This window comes from Phacochoerus africanus, chromosome 3 (assembly GCF_016906955.1).
Source record: "Phacochoerus africanus isolate WHEZ1 chromosome 3, ROS_Pafr_v1, whole genome shotgun sequence".
Classification (NCBI taxonomy): Eukaryota; Metazoa; Chordata; class Mammalia; order Artiodactyla; family Suidae; genus Phacochoerus; species Phacochoerus africanus.
In genome coordinates, this window is record NC_062546.1 from 26,855,727 (window position 1) to 26,877,354 (window position 21,628).

At 51.0% G+C, this 21,628-nt stretch overlaps 1 protein-coding gene across 10 annotated transcripts in view; it reads right to left on the reverse strand.

Annotated features, from left to right (window-relative positions):
* DNMT3B (DNA methyltransferase 3 beta) overlaps positions 1 to 21,628 on the reverse strand; it is a 39,299-nt gene that overhangs the window by 6,774 nt on the left and 10,897 nt on the right. For 4 of the 10 annotated variants that reach the window (XM_047771326.1, XM_047771330.1, XM_047771325.1 and 1 more), the window contains 17 exons: positions 17,066 to 17,255; positions 16,187 to 16,248; positions 14,585 to 14,692; positions 13,158 to 13,283; positions 12,321 to 12,530; positions 11,311 to 11,469; positions 9,273 to 9,380; positions 8,251 to 8,395; positions 5,983 to 6,108; positions 5,817 to 5,861; positions 4,656 to 4,735; positions 4,261 to 4,373; positions 3,715 to 3,898; positions 3,134 to 3,218; positions 1,170 to 1,315; positions 754 to 844; positions 284 to 432 (listed from right to left, as the gene is read on the reverse strand). In XM_047771326.1, coding sequence (XP_047627282.1) covers positions 284 to 432; positions 754 to 844; positions 1,170 to 1,315; positions 3,134 to 3,218; positions 3,715 to 3,898; positions 4,261 to 4,373; positions 4,656 to 4,735; positions 5,817 to 5,861; positions 5,983 to 6,108; positions 8,251 to 8,395; positions 9,273 to 9,380; positions 11,311 to 11,469; positions 12,321 to 12,530; positions 13,158 to 13,283; positions 14,585 to 14,692; positions 16,187 to 16,248; positions 17,066 to 17,249 — 2,121 coding nt within the window. In that variant the 5' untranslated portion in view covers positions 17,250 to 17,255. The remainder of the gene's footprint in view (positions 1 to 283; positions 433 to 753; positions 845 to 1,169; positions 1,316 to 3,133; positions 3,219 to 3,714; positions 3,899 to 4,260; positions 4,374 to 4,655; positions 4,736 to 5,816; positions 5,862 to 5,982; positions 6,109 to 8,250; positions 8,396 to 9,272; positions 9,381 to 11,310; positions 11,470 to 12,320; positions 12,531 to 13,157; positions 13,284 to 14,584; positions 14,693 to 16,186; positions 16,249 to 17,065; positions 17,256 to 21,628) is intronic. The other 6 variants (XM_047771334.1, XM_047771331.1, XM_047771327.1 and 3 more) reach the window with 3 other exon arrangements.

The window sequence follows — 21,628 nt, forward strand, 5'->3', positions numbered from 1 at the left end:
AACCAACCCACTTGATTCCATTACTCTGGGATCCAGCCATGACCTCCATGGGCAGCCTAGAATCATTCCCAGCACTGGAAATACCCAAACACCCCCTTTGCCAGCAGGGCCTTCCTGCCCACGCAATCTTTTTTTGTGGCACTTGGCCTACTGAAGTTCACAGCCAGGGACTGAACCCATGCCACAGCCATAACTAAAGCTACAGCAGTGACGATGCTGGGTCCTTAACCCAATGAGCCACGTACCCCCCACCATGGTACCTTGACAATTAAGGTCCCCTCACCTCCAGGAACCGAGAGATGTCCCGCTTGTCTCCAACCTTCATGGCCACCACATTCTCAAACATCCAGAAGAAAGGCCGGTCATCACCCTCCTTGGGGCGTGTGTAATTCAGCAGGTGGTAGAACTCAAAGAAGAGCCGACCTGTGCCCTCTGAGCCCCAGAAAAGATGGCAGTGCCAGGGTGAAACCCCTCAGCCCCTGCCTCCTTAAGACCAATTGGGTCCCAATGACCACCTAGGGCAGACACCCTACGGTCCTTCTCCCTGTGATGCTTTGGAATGACGAGGGACACAGCATCAGCATTGAGGTATTTAGTAGCATCTCTAGGGGACTGAGGACCCACAATGAGGCATGAACAGCACCAACAAGTAAGGCAGGCCAGAGCAAACAGGTCCTTCCCAGGCCATTCCACCTGAACACACACTCAGGCGACATAGGGTCTCTTCGGGACACAGAAATAAGGGATGCTCACCATACAGGCCTTTCCTGGCAGGGTTCACATTTGAGAGATCATTGCATGGGCTTCCACCAATCACCAGGTCAAAGGGGCCCCACTCTTCAATCTGGAGTGAAGAATAGAGACTCTTAGGGTAGGGATGCGGGTGATGATGGGGAATTGAACATCCTGGGTTCTAGGTAACCAGCTAGAGGAAAACCTACTTCTAAGTCTTGCTTGGTCATTTAAATCTCCCAACTCCACTTTTGACCCAAGAAAACCCAATGCTTGGGATCTAAATCATTCTGAACGACTTCCAAGTTCCATCCAACACTATAGCTCGATGTAAGGAAAGCTTCTCTTCAGCCACAACCCTGGGCATGAGGAAGGTGTCAGCACAGCTGAGGGTGTGTGGGGCTCATGGAGCAGAGGAAGCGGGGTGCTGCCCTCACGTTTTTCTTTGTGATATTCCTGACGTCATTCACATATTTGATGTTGCCCTCGTGCTTAACAGTTCCAACAGCGATGGACTCTTCACAAACTTCTGAGGCGACGTATTTCTCCACTTTGATGCCCAATTCTTTGAGGACCAAGTACCCTGTGGAGGGGGCCAAAGCGGATAGAAAACACATCAGGGTGGTCCTTCCAATGATTCTAAGCCATCTGCAGACTCAATCGCAACACCATGGCAGTCCTCAGGTGACACCCTGCAGACAGCATGAAACTGGGTTCTCTGGGCTATGGGGTTTCATGACGAAAACAGGTGTGACTGCTATAGATCACCGTAGTATCTATTAAAATCCTCAAATCTGGCAACAGTGGCTCAGTCCCCCTAGGGTTTAATCTACACAAGTAGGTTTTAGGGGAGTTCCCATCACGCTTCAGCGGTAATGAATCAGACTAGTATCCATGAAGACTCAGGTTTGAACCCTGGCCTTGCTCTGGGGGCTAAGGAACTGGCGTTGCCATGAGCTGTGGTGTAGGTCACAGACATGGCTCAGATCCCAGTAGACTTGGCCGTGCTCTAGGCTGACAACCATAGCTCTGATTCAACCCTGAATCTGGGAACTTCGATATGCCACAGGTGAGGACTTTAAAAAAAAAAAAAAAAAAGTACGTTTTAGGATGTCAAATGGGTGGCGTGTGGCGGGGGTAGGGGGGGAGACAACTAGCACCAGGTGATAACATGTGCGTCTTTACAAGCTCTCAATGTTTTAGGCAGGTGGACACTGGTGAACACACAAGTACAAAAGATGCTATATGCACAGTGACTCACTCTCACTGCTTTCAGCTCTGCTAAAAGGGAGATGCTCATAACAAAAATCACAGGGCATTTCTGCCAATGAAATGTGTTAAGTCAGGCAGAGCCCCCAGGGGCAACATCCATGGTGGCAGAAATTTTTTTTGGCTGCACCTACACAGCATATTTAAGTTCCCAAGCCATGGGTGGAACTCGGACCACATCAGGGACCAAGCGACTACAGTGACAACATCAAATCCGTAACCCTCTGTGCCAGAAGGGTATTCCATGCTGTGCTTATTCTACATACAGGAAACCTGGGGGAACAGGATAGAACCAAGACTGGAGCTATTAGAAGGGTTAATTCATCTCCAATGTATCTATGATTATGGAAGAGAAGGTTTTCCAAGATTCTTGCACATAATAAAAAATAAAATGCAGGAGAGTTGCCATTGCAGCTCAGCGGTAATGAACCAGACAAATATCCATGAGGACTCGTTGGGTTAAGGAGCCAGCATTGTGTGAGGTGTGGTGTAGGCTGCAGACATGGCTCAGATCTGTTTTTGCAGCGTAGGGTGCAGATGCAGCTCATATTTGCTGTTGCCGTGGCTGTGGTGTAGGCTAGCAGCTGCAGCTGCCTTGACTCCTTGCCTGGGAACTTCATCATGCCCCCAGTGCAGCCATAAAAAGAAAAAACAAAAAAGAAAAAAAAAATGCTTTTAAAAAGTACCAAAAGGGGTAGTTCCTGTCGTGGCTCTGGAATTAACGAACTCCAAGTAGTATCCATGAGGATGTGGGTTTGATCCCATGAGGACACAGGTTTGATCCCTGGCCTCACAGAGTGGGTTAAGGATCCAGCGTTGCCAGGAGCTTTGGTGTAGGTCACAGATGCGGCTCAGATCTGGTGCTGTTGTGGCTGCAGTACAGGCCGGCACCTGCGGCTCTGATTCAACCCTTGGCCTGGGAACTTCTATGTGCCTCAGGTTTGGTCTTAAAAACAAACAAAAAAAAAGTGCTAAAAGGGGACCAAGAACAGACAGGTGTAACAGTAGAAAGGTTTGAGGAGATTAAGAAGGAGGCAGTGGATTTCTCAGAATAGGTGACTGACCAACAGGTAATCCTAGGGGTTCTTGACAATGACAACAGACACCTGGAATAGGTGAACTCCAAACTCACCTGTTGCAATTCCATCAAACAGGGACAAGACTCGAATGGGCCGCCTTCGGTTTGCGGGAATTGCAGGGTATAACTTGGGGGCTTCCTGCCAGGTTAAAGAAAGAGGTCATGGAGGTCAAGGTGCAGAGAGAAGACCGAAGCTCTGGGGGGAAGGAAGGGCTGAGACTCTTTTGAGGGACACAAGTCCTGTGCTCTCTCCTTTCTTAGCTGGGATGCCCTGGGGAGCTTCAGCCCAGATGGCCTTTCTAGCCTTGAAACACAGGAGCAAAGTCAGCCACTGAGAGACATTTCCCTCTGAACTGCAGGAAAACCCACTCCCACTTAGAACTGAGAGGAAGGCATAGGCTTTTTCTGCCCTCTGTAGCTCTACTAAGGCTGGATGGGCTCCATCACCATGTCTGCAGCAAGGCCTTTTGAAAACCCAAGCCAAGGAGGGGAGAGAACTCTGGAGCCTGGGATCTGCACAGAGGCTTCAGATGCTCCTTTGCAAAGCAGACCTTTCTTTCCAGCTCTTGAAAGACTCCCAGAGCGCCAAGCTCTGGGCAGAGTGCTGCTGGGGGTGTGGGGGGATGGTGGCTTACATATTCGAGGCCCGGGTCACTGGTGAAGAAGGCCTGCAGGCGCACACTCCAGTCCTTGCGGCGACGCAGTACACCGTGGCAGCGCTGCGGAAGGCACATGTAGCAGCTCCAGGGCTCCTGCAACTTGGCATCCGCTGCCGTGCCCGCACCCACCAACACCTCCAGGCACTCCACGCAGAAGCACCTGTGCCAGGTGGCAGGGGAGAAGGGACGACATCAGGCAGTGTTCTCTCCGACACCCCTACCCTCCCCTGCAGAGATGGTGTTGCCTGTCCCAAAACCTGCCTGGTCCCCTACTGCCCTTCCCATGAGCCCTGCGCTGGGAAAAAACCAACGTCTTCCTTGGAGCACGCTCATGTCCACAGGCTCACCCGAAAAGCTCCCCAGCCCCGCCAGAATTGGCTCATCTCCAAGGAGTCTGCCCACCCTGTTCTCTGCCTATGTTAAGTCCATCCCCACATCCCAATGTACATCAGGCATGGGGCCCTGTCCCCAGCATGGTCAGTTGCAGAAGTCACAGGCGTGACACTGGAGTCTCAGGCTTACCGGCAACAGCTCGTGTTGCTGCAAAGGAGCAGCTCGCGGCCCTCGCAGCACACTGTGCAGTACGACTGGTAGCCGTCATCGTCATACATGTAGAACAGCTCGAGGAAGCGGTCCTGGCAGCCAGAGAAATAAACGTACGTGAGATCTGCCACCCAGGCCCGTTAAGCCTGGTTCAGACAGAGGGCTCAGCCAGTCACTGGTGGCTTGGTGCTCATTGCAGAGACAATTGGCAGGGGTCTGCCCCAGCAGATGGCCTCGCTGCTACCACCAGGCCCAGCATGGCCTCACTAGAGCTTTCCCTGCTGCCGACAGGGAGGTGCTTTTTCTAAGGGAAGTGCAGGCAAGTCATGGACGAAGGCAGGGGCAGCGACATCCAGGATGGGGAAAGGACTTACCCTGCATGTCTGGCAGAGCCCACCCTCAAAGAGAGGGTGGAAAGACACGGGATTTTTCCGACCACAGGATAAACAGCTGTCTGTAAGAAAGACAGATGTGGCTTGTAGCCATTACAACCCCAGCATCAGCTACTGAAGCCTTGGGTCCAACTGTTCTTGGACATGAAGTGAATGCCAGGCTTATGGCAAAGACTCTATCTGCTTTGCTCCTCTGACAGTGCTGCAAAGGTGCCATCCCTGTTTCAGAGCTGAGGAGAGGGTACCTCCAAGCAGGCTCAAGCAGAAGGTTCCACCAGATAGGCAAAGGCTTGGCCCAGAACAAAGACCCAGGGATGGGGGCAGAACAAGGAGCTGCCAGTAGAGGGACAAGCTTAGAGGGCCTGGTGCAAAAATCTTGGAGCCTGAGGAATTTGTGGTGATGCCAGTCTGTGTACCATCTCACTGCACTTGAATTTGCCCATGACCAAGCCTTGGCTGTAATTTCAAGAGACCAGGTCCTTTTACAGCCTCCCTTCACATTCGCAGGTCTTACTGATCTAACATCAGTGACCCAGTGGGCAGGGCGTATAAAATGCCAAGTACTCTGGCCAGGAAGGAAGCAGATGGGTGAAGGAGTCTTGGGCGATGAGAGGTCCATGGGTCAAGGTTCCAAAGCCAGGTTCCCTGGATCGGGAGCTGTGTGGTTTTCCTACTTAGCATTGAGTAACCACTTACTGAATATGTGATGACTAAAGGGCATCAGGCCCAAAAAGACAATACACAGTCTTCCTCATCCATTCTGAGTCCCATTAGACACATTGGGGGCAGTTGCAGTTCCAGCTGTAATTCCTGGCCAGGACAAATGAACCAGAGCTGGCTTGAGGTGGTGACGGCGTTGAAATGCACCTGCCCTTTTCACCTCGAAGCCAGGAACAGTGCTTATGTGGGACTCATATGAGGCCACAGAACATGGATTCATGTTTGGGTCCCATGTCCCCTCCTTACCCATACTTCCAACCTAAGGCATCAGTCTCAGTGACCATCAGGCATCTAAGCATCTAAGATGTCCACCGCTCCACGGTAGGTCAAGGCAGAGCTCTGGGCTGAACCTGGCTCGCGGGGTAGACATGCAGGCCTAACACACAGGGTGGGGGCACTGCCCGGGAAGGGCCAGGGTCTTACCTTCCAGACTGCTCTTATTGTTGGTCACATCTGAAGCCATTTGCTCTGTTGAGAACAGAGAAGGTATGAGACGCGGTGGGAGCGACTCCGCCTGAACATCTATGCGACCTCTTCCCTTGCTGAGTGGTCCTCACTACCGGCCCCCAGGCTCCTGGCCCAGCCTCACCTCGACTCTGATCCTCATCCCCTCGGTCTTTTCCGTTATTGTAACAGTTTGTCTTGAGGCGCTTGGGTGGGGGGCAGTAGTCAGAGGTAGCTGAGTCGTCAGCTGTGCGTCTTCGAGTCTTACTCTCTGTGAAAGGTGAGAAGGCAGCCATGGCTGGGTGGGGAGAGGGTGCAGGAGGAGAGGACGCTACTATGCCTGGGAGCCAGGAGCACCTGGCCAGAAGCATCTGGCCAGTGACATGGCTCCATGCTTCTTCGCATAACATGGCCGCTCTATGGGGAATTTGGACAAGGACGTTGATTCAAAACTCCTGGAGTTCCCATAGTGGCTCAGTTGTTAGCGAATCTGACTAGGAACCATGAGGTTGCGGGTTCAATCCCTGGCCTTGCTCAGTAGGATAAGGATCCAACGTTGCCCTGAACTGTGGTGTAGGTTGCAGACGCGGCTCATATCCCACATTGCTGTGGCTGTGGCTGTGGCATAGGCCAGCGGCGACAGCTCCGATTGGATCCCTATCCTGGGAACCTCTATATGTCGCGGGAGTGGCCCTAGGAAAGACAAAAAGACCAAAAAAAAAAAATCCTCACTAATCTGACATGTATGGGGTCTTAAACAGCTATAGGCGCAAAATACATCCTCTATACCCATGGCAAAGAATGAGACAGAGTTTGGTCTGCAGCTGAGACCCTGACAAAAACAATCCCCATCATGCAGATAGCCACGGGTAAAGGAGAACGGATGTGACTGGAGAACTGCATTTTCCATTTAGTTCTGATGTAAATTTAGAAAGTGACCATTGAACCATTCAACTAGTTCATTTGACAAAGCTGGACATTGGTGAAAATAGAGATCAAGTATTTCTAATGGAAGTTCAGCATCTGGAATTCCTGCTGTGGCTCAGCAGGTTAAGAACCTGATTAGTATCCATGAGGATGCAGGTTCAATCCCTGGCCTACGGGATCCAGCACAGCAGCAAAATGCAGTTTAGGTTGTTGCCTGGGCTCAGAACTGGTGTTGCTGTGATATAGGCCAGCAACTGCAGCTCAGGATTCGACCCCTGGCGTGGGAACTTCCATATGCTGTTTTATTAAGTGGCTGCTATTTATATTTCTATAAATTCCACTTGTATTTTTCATCAGTCTATACCGTATCATCATCTATAACGGACAGGGTTAGATTTGATTCTGCCCCCAGGAGAGAAAATTATGCAGCCATTGAAAAATGTTAAGGACCCTTTAATGACAGGACATTTGACAGTGCTTATACTATTAATATTGAGAAATAAAGGGAAAGCAAGAATTCAACCAGTGTACAGAAAGAGCTGGAAGGATGTGCACACCCAACAACATTCACCTGAAGGGCCACTGTGATGGATGGAGGGAAAGAGGGTGGCGTTAAGAGTTTAGATTGACTTTTTGACAGGTCCTCCTCCAGTGAGGGCTGTGTCGGCAAGGAAATTGAAAGAATGTGCAGAGAAAGTAGGGCCAAGTCAAAGGCGGAGGGAATACCGTGTTTCCTTGCTTCTACGCTCCTACTGCCTGTACGTCGAACCTTCGATTTATTAACCACTTTTTTCGGGGGGGGGGGACAAAACAAAACAAAACAAAAACAGAAAAAACTGCGTTAAATACAAGGGTTATAAGACAAATCCTGGATTTCAGGCATCCTGGATTTGCAGAGTGACAGCAGGAAACCAGAGCTTCACAACAATGGAGAAAATGATCATGGTTAACACGTCAGAACAGATGACGCCTCTTTCTGCGTGGAGGGAGCTTCTAGATATTTGGTGTTTATTATTACAAACTTTCCAAGTTTTCTCCAATAAGCAGACAGAGCTTAAAGATGTTTTCTTTTTAAAGGAAGCTTTCAGGGAGTTCCCATCTTGGCTCAGCAGGTAACGAACCAGCTAGGATCCAAGAGGATGCGTGTTCGATCCCTGGGATAAGGATCTGGTATTGCCGTGAACTGTGGTGTAGGCCTGCAGCTGCAGCTCCGATTCAGTCACTATCCTGGGAAATTCCATATGCCGCAGGTGCAGCCCTAAAAAAGCAAAAAATAAATAAGTAAAAGAAGCTTTCATCTTGACTCCGTTTACTCAAGTTTTCAGAACAGGTTCAATTGCCATTCTATGCACTTGACCTTTTAGCTGGAGAATGTCCAAGCTAGAAAACGCTGGGCTGTTGGAAAAACTACGAACTCAAGAGTCAGACTCCCAAGGGTGTTCCCACCAGCAGTGGCAGGGGTGCGGCCACAGGGAGCCATTCCCACCTGGTTGCTTGTTGTTGGGTTTGAGCCCCTCGACCCCTGTGGGCTTAAAGCCCCCATGGGCCCACTCCAACATGGGCTTCAGCTGGTCCTCCATTGAGTCTCCAGGGTTGCTGGGGAAGGTCTTGCCAGCCCGTATCCTGGCTTTCTGAAGAGAGACAGAATCTGATGAACTGGAGGAGCAGCAGGTATTTGCCAGGCCAGACCCAGGGATCCCCCAGCTGGGGCCTGCCTTCCCTTTCACACTGGGCCCTTTCATAGCCAGCCAGCTGTCCTGAGCTGTGGTATGTGACAGCTAGGAGGGGCCCGGGCAGGGACAGAGGCAGGAGGCCATGGGGCAAAGATAAGTCCTTTGTCACAGGCACCAATAAGATCTCTTCCCGAGGGAACTTGAGTGGCATAGGATCAATTACCTTGGCCACTTTTAGATATAGGAGACGCATAAGGCCAGGAGTGTCTCATCACCGGAGAAAACTCCAGGTTACTTGTTTTATTTGCTTAGTGAGGATGGGGAGGTGTCAAGTGTCAAGTCAGGGGCATTAGGAGGATTTACATGTTTTAATTAAAGAGCTTGTTTCATAATTGCTGGATAGGACTCACATCTTTTCATACCAAGTTAAGGTAGAAAAAGAAATAGAGCCTGCCTGGTGGGTGCCACAGACAAGGGGAGGAAGCAGCTGGCCTCAGCTGCAGCCCAGCCTTGGCTTTGAACCACAAGCTCTAGAAAAGCTTGCCCACTGATACAAATATTCCTGGGGCTTGTCTTCATCATTCAGTCTGCAATAGGGACAGACACCAGGACAGACACCAGGCTGGGGTAGTGCTGGGAAACCCCAGGCAGTCCCAGATCCGATCCTTCCCTTCCCAGCACTGCCCATCAGGCCACTGTCTTTTAATCCCAACTCCAGGGCTGCCCAGTCCCCTCCACGCCATCTTGGCCAAACTGTGGCCTGAGCTGACTTCCTGTGTGTTTCTTGCTTTACCCTGTTCTTGGGGCCAGGCCCTAGCCCCCACCACCCTGTTACCTCCAGCGCGTGGTACATGGCCTTCCTGTACGAGACCAGTTTATTGAAGGTCGCCAGGTTAAAGTGGTGGCTGAACAACCCCAAGGCCACCAACTTATCAGCTGGTATCTAGGAAAGAAAGCTGTCATTAATATCACCAACAGTCAGTGTCTGGAAGGCCCTGCATTTCTCATGGGCTTAATCTTGAGGATCAAGTTCACAGTTCTTTGAAGACCAAATGACCTACATGGTCCCTAGTGCGAAACCTCGTAGCTCAGCCATGAAATTCACCATGGAAGCTCCAGCTTTAGGAGTTGCACAAATGCTCTGCCCTCCTTTGTGATCATGACAGACAGCTGTGATTCCTATTTACTTTAGCCTTTTATTAATTGAGTAAACAGACACGCCTAGAGAATAATGCCTGGCATAGAATAAGCATTTTTTCATTATTTTCATCTGTTAATACATGAATTCCACTGGTCCTAATGATCCATTTTCTCCACGTCTCATCCCAAAGTCTCCAGGCCATGCATGAACTAATGCGGCTGCCAGGGTTCAGGTTTCATCATTCACCCAAGGTAAACTTTATACCTCGAAGCCCAAACCATCCATGGGGGCATTGCCACCATTGGTGAGAAAGAACTAGGGTTCAACACAGTTGTGCACTTAAAATGCATGTGTTACCCAATGCTGAACGGTTTCAGTTCAATAGTCTCAGCTCCAGGCCCCATACTGCAAAACCATCCCAACATAGTGACCTGACATGACAGCCCCACACTTCATCCCATTAGCACATTTCTTGTCCCCTTGGGCCAAAAGCAATTAAGCCATCTATGATTTTTCATTTCACAAAAGTGATTGCCCACATCCCTACAATTGGATGCTTCCGGGAGAACACAGGCCCAGGACGTGTTCTTCTGCTCCCTCTGCTGGCCAAAGAGGACACCTGCATGCAGACTCTCCCAATAGGGAGACTACAGGGCATACTCTTCTTGCCCTTTGGGAACTGGAAGGGTTCATGGCAAATGGACCAATTTATGTAAAAACCAGAATTTCACCTTGAGGGCAAATCCCAGAAAAAGCACTAGCTGGTCCTATAGTCCCACGTCAGCCTCCACCCCAGCCCACTTTCTCTGCTCTTCCTCACCTAAACTCCGGACATGTTGAGGAATGCACCAAGGACATAATAAGAAAAGTATTGTTTGCAGCATTCTAATAAAAAAATCGGGGGATCTAAGAGAGTCTAAGAATCCAAAAAACCTAATTCATGCCTAACACAGCTCTTAACCAGCAGGTTTTCATCCAGACATGAGATTTAAATGGCTAATATCAATAAACAAGAAACACTGAAGTGGCCACTCATAGAACGTTTCCACAACTCTCACCAGGCAACCCTGATTCCATCTCTAATCCCAGCCAGAGATGTCCCTTCCCCCAGGGCTAAATGACTGAGGCAGAGACCACCCTGCTTCCTGTTTCTCCCAGGCATTGCCACTGCAAGTTTTGTTTTGGTTTGGTTTGGTTTGGTTTGGTTTTGTCTTTTTGTCTTTTTGCCTTTTCTAGGGCCGCACCCATGGCATATAGAGGTTCCCAGGCTAGGGGTCCAATGGGAGCTGTAGCCACCGACCTACACCAAAGCCACAGCAATGCCAGATCTGAGCCGTGACTGTGACCTACAACACAGCTCACGGAATCGCTGGATCCTTAACCCACTGAGCGAGGCCAGGAATCAAACCCGCAATCTCATGGTTCCTAGTCGGATTCCTTAACCACTGAGCCACAAAGGGAACTCCTCCACTGCAATACTCGATACCCAGGTGGCCACTCCTGACCCCTCAGCATCCATCCTAATGGTCCTTTATTTCCCAGATAAATAAATCAGAGCCCAAGGGGCCTTGGATCCAAATCTCTGGGCCTCACAAGACCCTACAGACAGATTCACGCAACTACCCATCTATCGGCAAAGAGCAGGCCATTAATTTCAAAGGCATCTGTAGAAGGATGAGAAGGAAACACTACGGGCCTGGCGCCACAAAAGTTTGCCTTGCCCTGGACTCACCTCGGAGAACTTGCCATCGCCAAACCACTGGACCCACCGCATGCCCGCCATCGCCTGCCGCTTGGACGTGGCCTTCCAGGACACCACCATGGCAGGCCACCAGGAGAAACCCTTGATCTTTCCCCACACAAGATCCCCTATTCCAAACTCTTTCCCGTCCTGCAAGAAATAACACATGTGCGACAGGTCAGCTGGGCCAAGGAAAATCCCTGCCTACCCCTCTGATCCCCGTGGCAGCTGGCTCTGCCTCCAACACATGGATTCCTGCACGGGCACCAGAGTTCCTCGGGAAATTCCCTCCCCCTTCTAATGTTTCCTGCTTGAAACTCAGGGAGGATGGCTTGGGGAAAAAAGGAGCAGTGGATGAGCAGGCTTGGTTGTTGGATAGGAAAAGGGGCTTTTTCTAATAGAAAATAGGTCTACGAAATGAACCTCTAGGTTTAACCTAATATCTGGGAAGGATGTCAATTGAAAACTCGCAGGAAAGTACGATCAGAGTAAAAAACCTGCATAGTCCTACCACAGGCCACCAAATCACATATTACAAAATCATTAGGTGTTCCCGTCGTGACTCAGTGGTTAACAAATCCAACTAGGAACCGTGAGGGTGCCAGCTGATCTCTGGCCTTGCTCAGTGGGTTAAGGATCCGGCACTACCGGGAGCTGTGGTGTAGGTCGCAGACAAGGCTCGGATCCCTCATTGCTGTGTCTCTGGCATAGGCCAGTGGCTACAGCTCCAATTCAACCCCTAGCCTGGGAACTTCCACGTGACACAGGTAAGGCTCTAAAAAACAAATAATAATTTTAATTAAAAAAACAGTAATCAAGTGGTAAACTAATCTGGTGCTCGAGTTCTGTCTGGAGAGGAGGATACAGGAAGGACCATATTGCATACGGAAAATGTATTTGGAGAGTGAATTCAAACATGATGATAAAAGTGACAGAGGTATAGGAATGGTCACCTCTGGGTAACCGTTTCTTTTCTCCGCACTCAGCCCTCCCTAGCATACCTGATACTCTGAGCTGTCTGCATCCCTATCCTCTGTGTCCACCTGCGGGGACTCCATGCTCTCCTGCTGGCTGTCCTGGGCCAGGCGGCCGTAGGGCGTACTGCTGCTCTGTGGCACCACATCGTCCTCTGTGAGGTCGATGGTGAGGTAGGGGCTGGCAGGGGACGGCCACGGCGTGCCTGCCGATGATGCGGTTCGCCGCCGCAGGGACTGTGGACAGAAAGACACAGAGCTTGGACCATGCCAAACCAAGAGGATGACCAGAGAGCAGTAGTAGTACCCCCATTCCTTCCCAGGCAAGCAGAAGCATGAAGAAGTTCATGAGGCCAGAGACCCAGGCTGGTTTTCCAGGAACAAGGATCCCTTGAGTGGTGACAGAAAGCAACTTCCACACGAACAAAGCCAGAATCAGGGACCAAGCCATGAGAATGAGTGGTGCCACTGGTTTCCTTATGTGCGTTCCTGGTGCCCACCTTTGCACCAGGAGTTGAGAGTGGCTGTAACCCATGGGGTCACTTTCAGAGAGTCACTGAAGATACGAAGGAGACAAGACAGTTCTGGAGTCAAAAGAGGTTTGAGCTCATTCCCAGGCGTAAGAACCCATCACAGGCACGTCTTGCCTTCCCACCACCGTTCCATCCGGGGGTGAGGCCAGGAGAGAAGTCATCAGGCTTACCCAGCCCCCCCCAGCAGAGAAAGGAAAAGCAGGGTGGTAAGGGTTACTGGGGATCTAGAAAGGAAGCAGATTAGGCAGTGGACCCTCTCTGGGGCCTGGTGAGTGAGACAGATCTTCCAATGAGACCAGGGCAGGGGTCTGAGTGGCCGGGGGAAACCAACCCTGGTAGCTGAGAACTCCACGGGGGACTCGTCCACGTGGTGGCGGCCCTGCCGGCCTCGGGTGGCCCGTGGGGAGGGCCTGTGCCTCTCCCGGCTGGAGGTACTGTTGTTATTTCGGGTTCGGACCTGGAGGCAAGAGAGGATAAGCACGAGGCCTTTGGTGAATGGAAGCTGGAGTCTCGGGCAGGGGGCCCAGAGGGCTGGGCTGGGGAGGCAGCCTCGGGCCACAGAAGTTCCTGCGGTTGCTTTGTAGGAGGGGACTCTGTACTGGGAGCTTCCCACCCAGAGCCTTCCCAGTTAGTGTGGTAAGGGGGTATAGCAGGGCTGTCTGACAGTCCACAACAGATCCCACGCTTCCTGTCCAGCTGAAACTGGCATCTGCAAATTCGACTGAAAAATAAAATCCAAGTTTACTCTCAGCCAAACACTTTTCTTTTCAAAAACCATTAGAACAACTGCTGCATTTTCCTCAGGGAGGTACTGGAGCCTCAGGATGGATGAGAAGCCCTTAGGCTTCCCGCTCCAAAGGGCAGGAACTTGGGTGTTGCGAACCTGTGTTCCAATCTTGCACAAAGGTTAATGTTTCACCTTGGCTAAATCACCAGCGTTCCTCATCTGCTGAAAGGGGATGATACACATCACACACTGGGTGTGCCTTTAAACTGCACCTGCAATGGTTACCAGGGGTCAACCTGCTCCCAAAGGTCAATAGCGGTCAAGTCATCCACGTGCAAATTCTATCACCCTTGGGCACCTCTAAGAGTATTCTCCCTAAGAAAGTATAGAACTGGACTTCTCTTGTGGCTCATCAGGTTAAGGATCTGGTGTTGTCCCTGCTTGGGTTGCTGCTGTGGCATGGATTCAATCCCTGGCCCCGGGTATAGCCAAAAAAAAAAAAGCATAGACAACTATCTATAGAAATGCCAACTGAGAGACAACCTTCATGATGATAGTTCATGAGCTTTGCTGTCATTTCTAATTTCAAGAGACAGCTAGTTGGTTGTTTTTTTTGTTTTTTCTTTTATGGAAGTTCCGGTGCCACGGATTGAATCTGAGCTCAGTTGCAGCAATGCCAGATCCTCTGTACTAGGCCAGGGATCAAAACCACACCTCCGGAATGACCAGAACTGCTACATTTGGATCTTTTAAGACCACACCTGTGGCACATGGAAGTTCCTGGGCCAAGGGTTGAACTGGAGCTGCAGCTGCAGGCTACACAGCAGCCACGGCAATGCCAGATTTGAGCTGCATTTGCAATCTTTGCCACAGCTTGTGACAACACCAGATCCTTAAACCCATGGGTGACAAGGGCAACTTCTATAGTCAATTCTTAACCAAATGCGTCAGACCAGGAACTCCCAAGATGAGAGTTTTAATATGGGTCTACGCGTGGTTGAGGTACCAACGCCTCAGGGGCAGCCACTTACCGCTGGACTTTCAGACCTAGTCCTGGTTTCACGGAAGAGTTTTGGCATCACTGGAGTGTCTGAGCCATCTCCATCCTCCCCTTCACCATCTCCGTCACCCGTCAAATCCTTTATAAGTGAAACATAATGAACTTAAGGATGTCATTCAAAGGTCATAGAGTACCAACGTAGTTTTAAAATGAAAAGCCAATCATTGAAATCATTAAGACCAATCATAATATTAGTCCAAGTGACCTAAGAGGATTTGCAACTACCTCATTTTGCTCCAAAGAATTTGCAATGGCCCAATACCTGACCATGAAGTCAAGATGTAATTGAAAAGGAAAACCCCAGTGGAATCAGAAAACCAAAGAAATGGTGTCAATGCAGCGTGCATTGTGAAGCATGTTTCCACACAGAGGTTAGACTAGTTTGCTGTGCCCAGCAGAGAGATCTAGTCATTTTGCACAATGAACAGTGTCTGGAAGAAATCACCTGCTTCTTGCTATAACCGCCATAAAGGAATGGCACCAATCCTGTGTCAAGTCATGAAGACTTCCGAATGCATGCCCCATGCCACACACCAAATCCGGTAAAAACTGAGCATGAAAACAAGAGCCGTGGCACGTGGCTCAAGGTCTGGTGGGAGTGCTAAGAACTTTTCACTTGCTTTGCGAGTCAACTCTTCTCTTTAAAAATCAAAGCAAGAGTACTTTGCCCTCGTGGGACAACATGGTTATAGTAAGAATCAGACAATGCAGGCTTCAGCCCAGACTTGGCATAGGTTTCATCGCTGTTGCTTAACTACCTACCAGAACTAGAACTGCTATTCTGAGCATCTGATGCCAGATGGGGTCTCTCCCAATCCCCCACACAGCCTTTGTTCCTTACTGTCTTGGAGCCCAGAGAATAGAAGCTGCATGAGGGCAAGTTTTCATTTGCCCAAGACTTTTGACCCCAACGGTGGTTCTTTGAAAAAAGTAACCAAATTGACAACACTCTAATGTGCCTCGTAGGATAACAGAAGGCATAAATCACGTGGGCAATTTTGAAAACACAGAAAGACTACCCCTTGGCGACAATCAGGTAGAAACCTTGATATTGCAACAATTGTTTAAAAGATGCTACAGTGATTGCTGAAAATTCCCCTACAACAAGCCGGGCAGGTTCTTTCATTTTACCCATGAATAGATGCTAACGTATATCAAATTCCAAACATGAGCAAGCTGGACTCATTCCAGGAATAAAAGTATATCATTTGCTAGAGCAGAATCTTTTTACCAGTGTAACTGATTCAAAAACTTGGCATGTAATAGCGGCAAATGCCATCCTTTTCCTTTTTTGGCGGTGCAGTTGGCGTGCAGTGAAGTTCTTGGGCCAGGGATCAAGCCTGTGCCTTAGCAGCAACCCTATCCACAGCAGTGACCATGCCAGATCCTTAAGCCACTGTACCACCTGGGAACTTCGCAAATGCCATCCTAAGTGAGGATGTTCAAAGCCTTTGTGCCTGGTGATGTTCCAATGCATCCTTTGATGCATTTGAACTGGTAACAAGTGGGCCCAAGGTTCCCTGTTCAATGAAAACTAAAGGGAATTTCCCTTACAATGAGAGTGGAGCCATACCTGAGTGTAACTTAGGAGGCTGGAGACCTCCCTCTTGGACAGTCGAGAGCTTGATCTGCGGCCTGTTTTGGAAGGAACCAGAGTCTGTTGAGGCAGGGGTAGCCTCTGGGCTGTGGCCTGGGGTCTCCCTAAACCCACTAGCATTCTCCCCCTTACAGGGCCCATAGTCCCTTCAATGTATTCATAAGCCAACAGGGCCAGCACAAAACAGGACCCAAAACAATACCGAAGGTACGCCTAACAGTTCCTTCCAAAATTAGTGGTCATAACCACTTAAATGAGAGCAATCCAGGGCTTGCCATGGCAGCTGCATTTCAAGTTCTCAGCTGTGGCTCATGGCTGTAGTAGTGAACCATGCATAATACTACACTTTCTCCCTCCGGAAAGTTCTATTGGACAGCAGAGCTTGAGGAGTCGTCAACAGCAGGATCGGGCACTACAGGGATTTCCAAACCAGCTGGGGCAGAAAAATCTCAGTGGAGAGGATCCCCAGTGATCTGACCTGGGTGTGTGCAGCAGAGGGGGAGGGGAGGCTGAGAGAGGAGATGAGCCTTAGACTCTCCCTGTCTGAGGGTCTTTCTTCCCATAAAAGTCTGAGGGGAGGGGGCTCCCCCAGGAGATGGGCCAAAGTCTCTGCCTATGCTGTGACCACCACCCGCCTCTAGAAAAGAACAGGGGTCATGGCCTTGAGGTCACCTGCTGAAAGTCCCAGCTGGGGTGCGAGGAGCAAGGGGAAACCAGGGGCTCTGCCTACACCCTCTTCCCTTCCCTGGGTTCGGTGGACATTGTCAGAGACTAGACTCTCCCAGCAACGGCCCGCAGCCTCCCAGCTGTGGTCTGCAGTGCCTGCCCATCCCCCCTCCCCACAGGCCAGGCCACCTCTGCCACCTCTGCCACCTCTGCCACCTCTGATCTCCGGGGTGCTGATAGCCTCCAGGATCGGGGGCGAGGGTGCGTCCTTGGAGTCGGAAGACTGGTCGCTGCAGCCCCCATTGGTGATGATGGAGTCTTCCCTCCTGCTGGCATCCTCCTCTCCGTTGAGTTGTCTGGTGTCTCCCTTCATTGTTTCCTGCAGGAAGGCCACAGTGAGTAGGGTAGCAGGGAAGACAGGGTGTGAGGGGGCGGCCTGCTCCCAAACATCCTGCCAATGGCTAAGTCCGCAGCCCAAGAGGGGACCCATGACGTGTCCTCAGGGCATTACTCCTGCTCAAGAACCCCACCCAGGCTACCCCCCATAGACTGCCCCCCTCACCAAACTCGGAGGTTCGGGACTTGGTTCCATGTGGCCAGGCGACCCAAAGGCTCAGAAGCCAGCACCCAGGACAGAGGAGGGGGCAGGGCCGAGGTATGAGGCTCAGACGGCTCTGTGCAATTACCCGGCCACTTCAAACAATGCCATCTAGGGCCCGCCTGCCCCGGCCTGCCTGCCGCCAGCCTTGGTCCCCTCTGCCCCTGGCCCTCTTTCCCTGCCCAGCCTCTGCAGGGCCTCAGGAAGCCAGTGCATTATTTTCCCTCCTGACCCCTTTGTTTGCTCTCTCCCTTCCCCTCAATCTCCAGGTCCTCTTCCCAGCCGCCCCCTCCTCCCCCACAGAACAGCTTCTCTCCTCTCCATGGCAGCACAAGCCCCGCCCCACCCCAGCCTCAGGGGCCCATTGGTCTGCTGGTCTGTCGCTCACTCTCCTCCTCCCTCACCAGCTGGGGCTCAGAGTCCCAAGTTCCCAAGAAGGGATGAGATGGAGGAGGCAGAGGCAAAGCGCTGGGGCAGTTAACAAGGGGCATGCTGCCCATCTGTCCACCCTCACCCCACCTCTGGGCCTTTGCTCCCCACTGCTGCCCACCCTGGTGACTTTGTCATTACCAGGCTATTCAGCTAAGACCAGCTTGGGATGCATTAAAGGGCTGTGCGACCTTAGACCTGGGACCTGGCCAGCTGCCTACACACTGGCCTCAAGAACCTGCACCTTGCTCTTTTATTCCTCCTGTGATTGTGGAACTATTTTATAGAAGAGGAAAATTGACACACAGACCTAGTTAGTTAGTCTTCAAGGTCCAAAAAAAAAAAAAATGCTATCAAAGAGAAAAGGTGAGGCCCCCAGACTCCAACTCCTTAGTTCTCCACAAACAGCTCCATAAATATTTGGTGTCACGTCCTCCTGTCCTGGGACCCCGCTTGGGAAAAGATTCCTCAGCAAATGGTGGCCTATGGGCGCTGAGCACTCCCAGCCTCTAATCCCCATCTTTCAGCCACAGCAACGCGGGATTGAGCCACGTCCCTACACCACAGCTCAGGACAGGCTGGAGCCCCGACCGACTGAGCTGAGCAAGGCCAGGGATCCAACCTGCATCCTCATGGATACTAGTCAGATTCGTTTCCGCTGTGCCACAACGGGGAACTCTCCTAACGTGCCATCTTGAAGCCTCACCATTTGGTGCCTGGTGACCCAAGCAGGCCGCCCGGGGTACCTTCCAGAAGCATCATTGGAGCAGTAAGTTGCAGTGGTAATGCTAGTGCCATGCACACCAGGGGGCGCTGTGGGACTGGGACAGATGAGGCCCGCAGCGCCCCCAGACGGATTTACAATGAGGTGTGGGTTCTCTGCAGAGCCAACCTCCAAGCAAGCATGGGTGTGGGGCAACTTGTCCTCAGCTAGTCCCCATGTGGCCCAGAGACCATGGAATCACCTAGGAGCTGCCTTCAACTGCAGAATCTCATGCATCTACTAAGTCAGGATCAACTTTTTCTCAGGATCCCTGGGTGAATAACACGCAAGTTAAAGCCACACTGCCTGGGTTATAAATGCACATAGGCTGATACAGGGCACAATGTGGCATTTAACCAAGCCATGTGTCCAGGGTGGGTGGGTTCGCAGTCCCTGGTCTGGGTTTTCTCTCAACACAGCTTAAGGAATCTCACCATTCTAGGGTACTGGAAGCCCCTCACCCAGCTGCTTCTCAGCCCCTTTCAAGCACAAGCTCTGACCCAGAAGAACAGGTTGTCTGACCTGTGGCCAGTTCCTGTGTCCAAGCGGCCAGTACCCCAAGAAAACTGCAGGAGGGTGGTTCAAAGTAATAATTAATTTCCAGCGTTTCGCCTGGGGCCAACCCAGTGAACTAAGTAACCTAGGCGGCCTCGCAGGGGTTGGGAGGTTGGGCTATGGGTTTCAGGACACCAAGAGGGTCCTCAGGGAGCTCAGAGGAGAAGGGGTTAGGCAGGCTTCTAATCAGGAGCAGGTAGCAGGTCAAAGACTGAAATCAAGGGATAAATAAGACTTCCCTCTCATCTGGGCCCAGGGTTCCCAGAGACAGCCCCAACTGGGTCAGCTGGGAGTCTCCCTCCTGGACAGACCCATTTGGAGCCTGCAGCCTGGAGCTGACAATGATTAACTCTAACCACCTCTGGCTTCCCCCAGGGCCTCAGCAGTGCCAGCTTGTCTGCCAGCCTGCCCGAGGGATGGACAAGTGAGCAGAGCAGAGCTCCTTCCCAAAACTGGGTCCCAACATACAGGAATAACCTCCTGCCCTAGACCCAGACGGATGGGCACTGGAGGAAGATTCTGGAAAGGAAACCAGCCCACTGTGTCACCAGCTACCCAGCTGGCAGGTAAAACAGCCCTACTTCCAACGGGCTTAGTTCAAAGCATTTTCATTAGAAATTCCTTCCCTGTAGTTTTCATTACCCTGGATTTGAAGTGACATTAACTACTCCGCACACACCAGCATCCAAAACCTGTCTGACTGAAAGATGCCCGGTTCATTCCTCTCCCTGCCCCGTTATACACAGGGGCCAAACCAATCTGCTCCAAGCTGTCCCCTCAGCCTGCAACCCTTCCCAACTCCCTCACACAGGCCTCCTTATTACTCAGACTTCAAAAACCACAGCTCAGGAGTTCCCGTTGTGGCTCAGCAGTAACAAACCCAACTAGGATCCATGAGGACACAGGTTTGATCCCTGGCCTCGCTCAGTGAGTTAAGAATCTGGCATAACCACAAGCTTTGCCATAGGTCGCAGAAGAGGCTCGGCTCAGATCTCTCCTTGCTGTGGCTGTGGCCACCAGCTGCAGCTCTGATTTGACACCTAGCCTGGGAACTTCCATATGCAGCAGGTTCGGCCCTGAAAGACAAAAAACAAAACACAACAAAAACCACAGCTCAAATGCCAGGAAGGCTTCTTTCCTAGGTCTCTGTATTAAGTAATAATCTGGTCCTCCCCACGGAGCTATACAAATCCTCATCTGAATTTTTTTTAGTGTGGATTCCTATATGCCTCTTCTGTGCTTTACCTGCATTAACTTGTGTAAACCATAATAAATGTGGCATATACTGCTGTTATCCCTATTTTACAGGTGGGCAGACTGAGGTAGATAGGTAGATTAAACAATATTAATACCTCTTGCCTCGGTAAGATTAAAAACAACATATATGTTTAAAGACAAGCTCTTGGCAACAGGAAGAAATTAGCACCAGCGATTGGCTTATAATGGTATATGCAGATGTCCCTCATCAGTCTGGCTTCTAATGAGTCAAAGCTGGCATCTCTGGGATACCGTGGCCTGCAACACAAACCAACTGCTTCATCTAGAGTGATGGCACCAGCGCTGGAGGATAAACTGGCTGGATTAACCTCTCCGGAAGAGGTGGCATCTTCCTAAGAGGTCTCTTAACCCCCACCCCATTCTGATGCAAGTCCTCTAATCAACCTGCTCTCAACAGGCTCAGATGAATTAATAAAGTCACTCAGCAAAAGTGACAGTGCCAAGACTCATGCCAAGGAAGACCGGGGCACATGCCTATAACTCCTGGGCTCAAGATAGGGCAGATGAGAATTATAAAGTTATGAACAATGCATCTACCATCCATCCCAGGGGCAATGGGGTCCTGTAGGGCTGAGGGACAGGATATGCCAGCTGCGTGTTTACCTTCAGAGGAGGAAGTCCAACCTTGCAGGTGAACTCTGACCCTTTCCCAGCAGCACGTGACTCAGGGGTGGGCAGCGGTGTAGGGTGGGCTCACCAGCAAGGTTCTCCCTGCAAGGAAGGCCCTGCCTCCTCATTAGTGCAGGGTGCTTGTGTCCTGACTGAACCAGGTCAGATGTGTCCAAATGCAATGTGGCAGACAGACGACTGGAGGCGGCCCAGGGACACCCCCTAACCCGGCTAGAAACTTGAGAAGTGATGTCATGCATGTCCTCCAGCCTGGCACCAGGAGCAAAGCGATCTCCTAGGGACCTTGTACATATGCATCATATTCATTAAACTCACAGTGCAGGAAGAGCGGGGGTGGGGGGGCAAGATGGGGAAGACGGGCAAGATGGGGAAGACGGAAGGGAGGCCTCTTGAGCATCCTCACCCCACCCTTAGTCACTAGGGGCTTAAGAGATTTAGGGAAGTAAAAAGGGAGTGGTTGAAAGGTAGCCCCACCTCCCCTATTTAAATAGAATTCCTT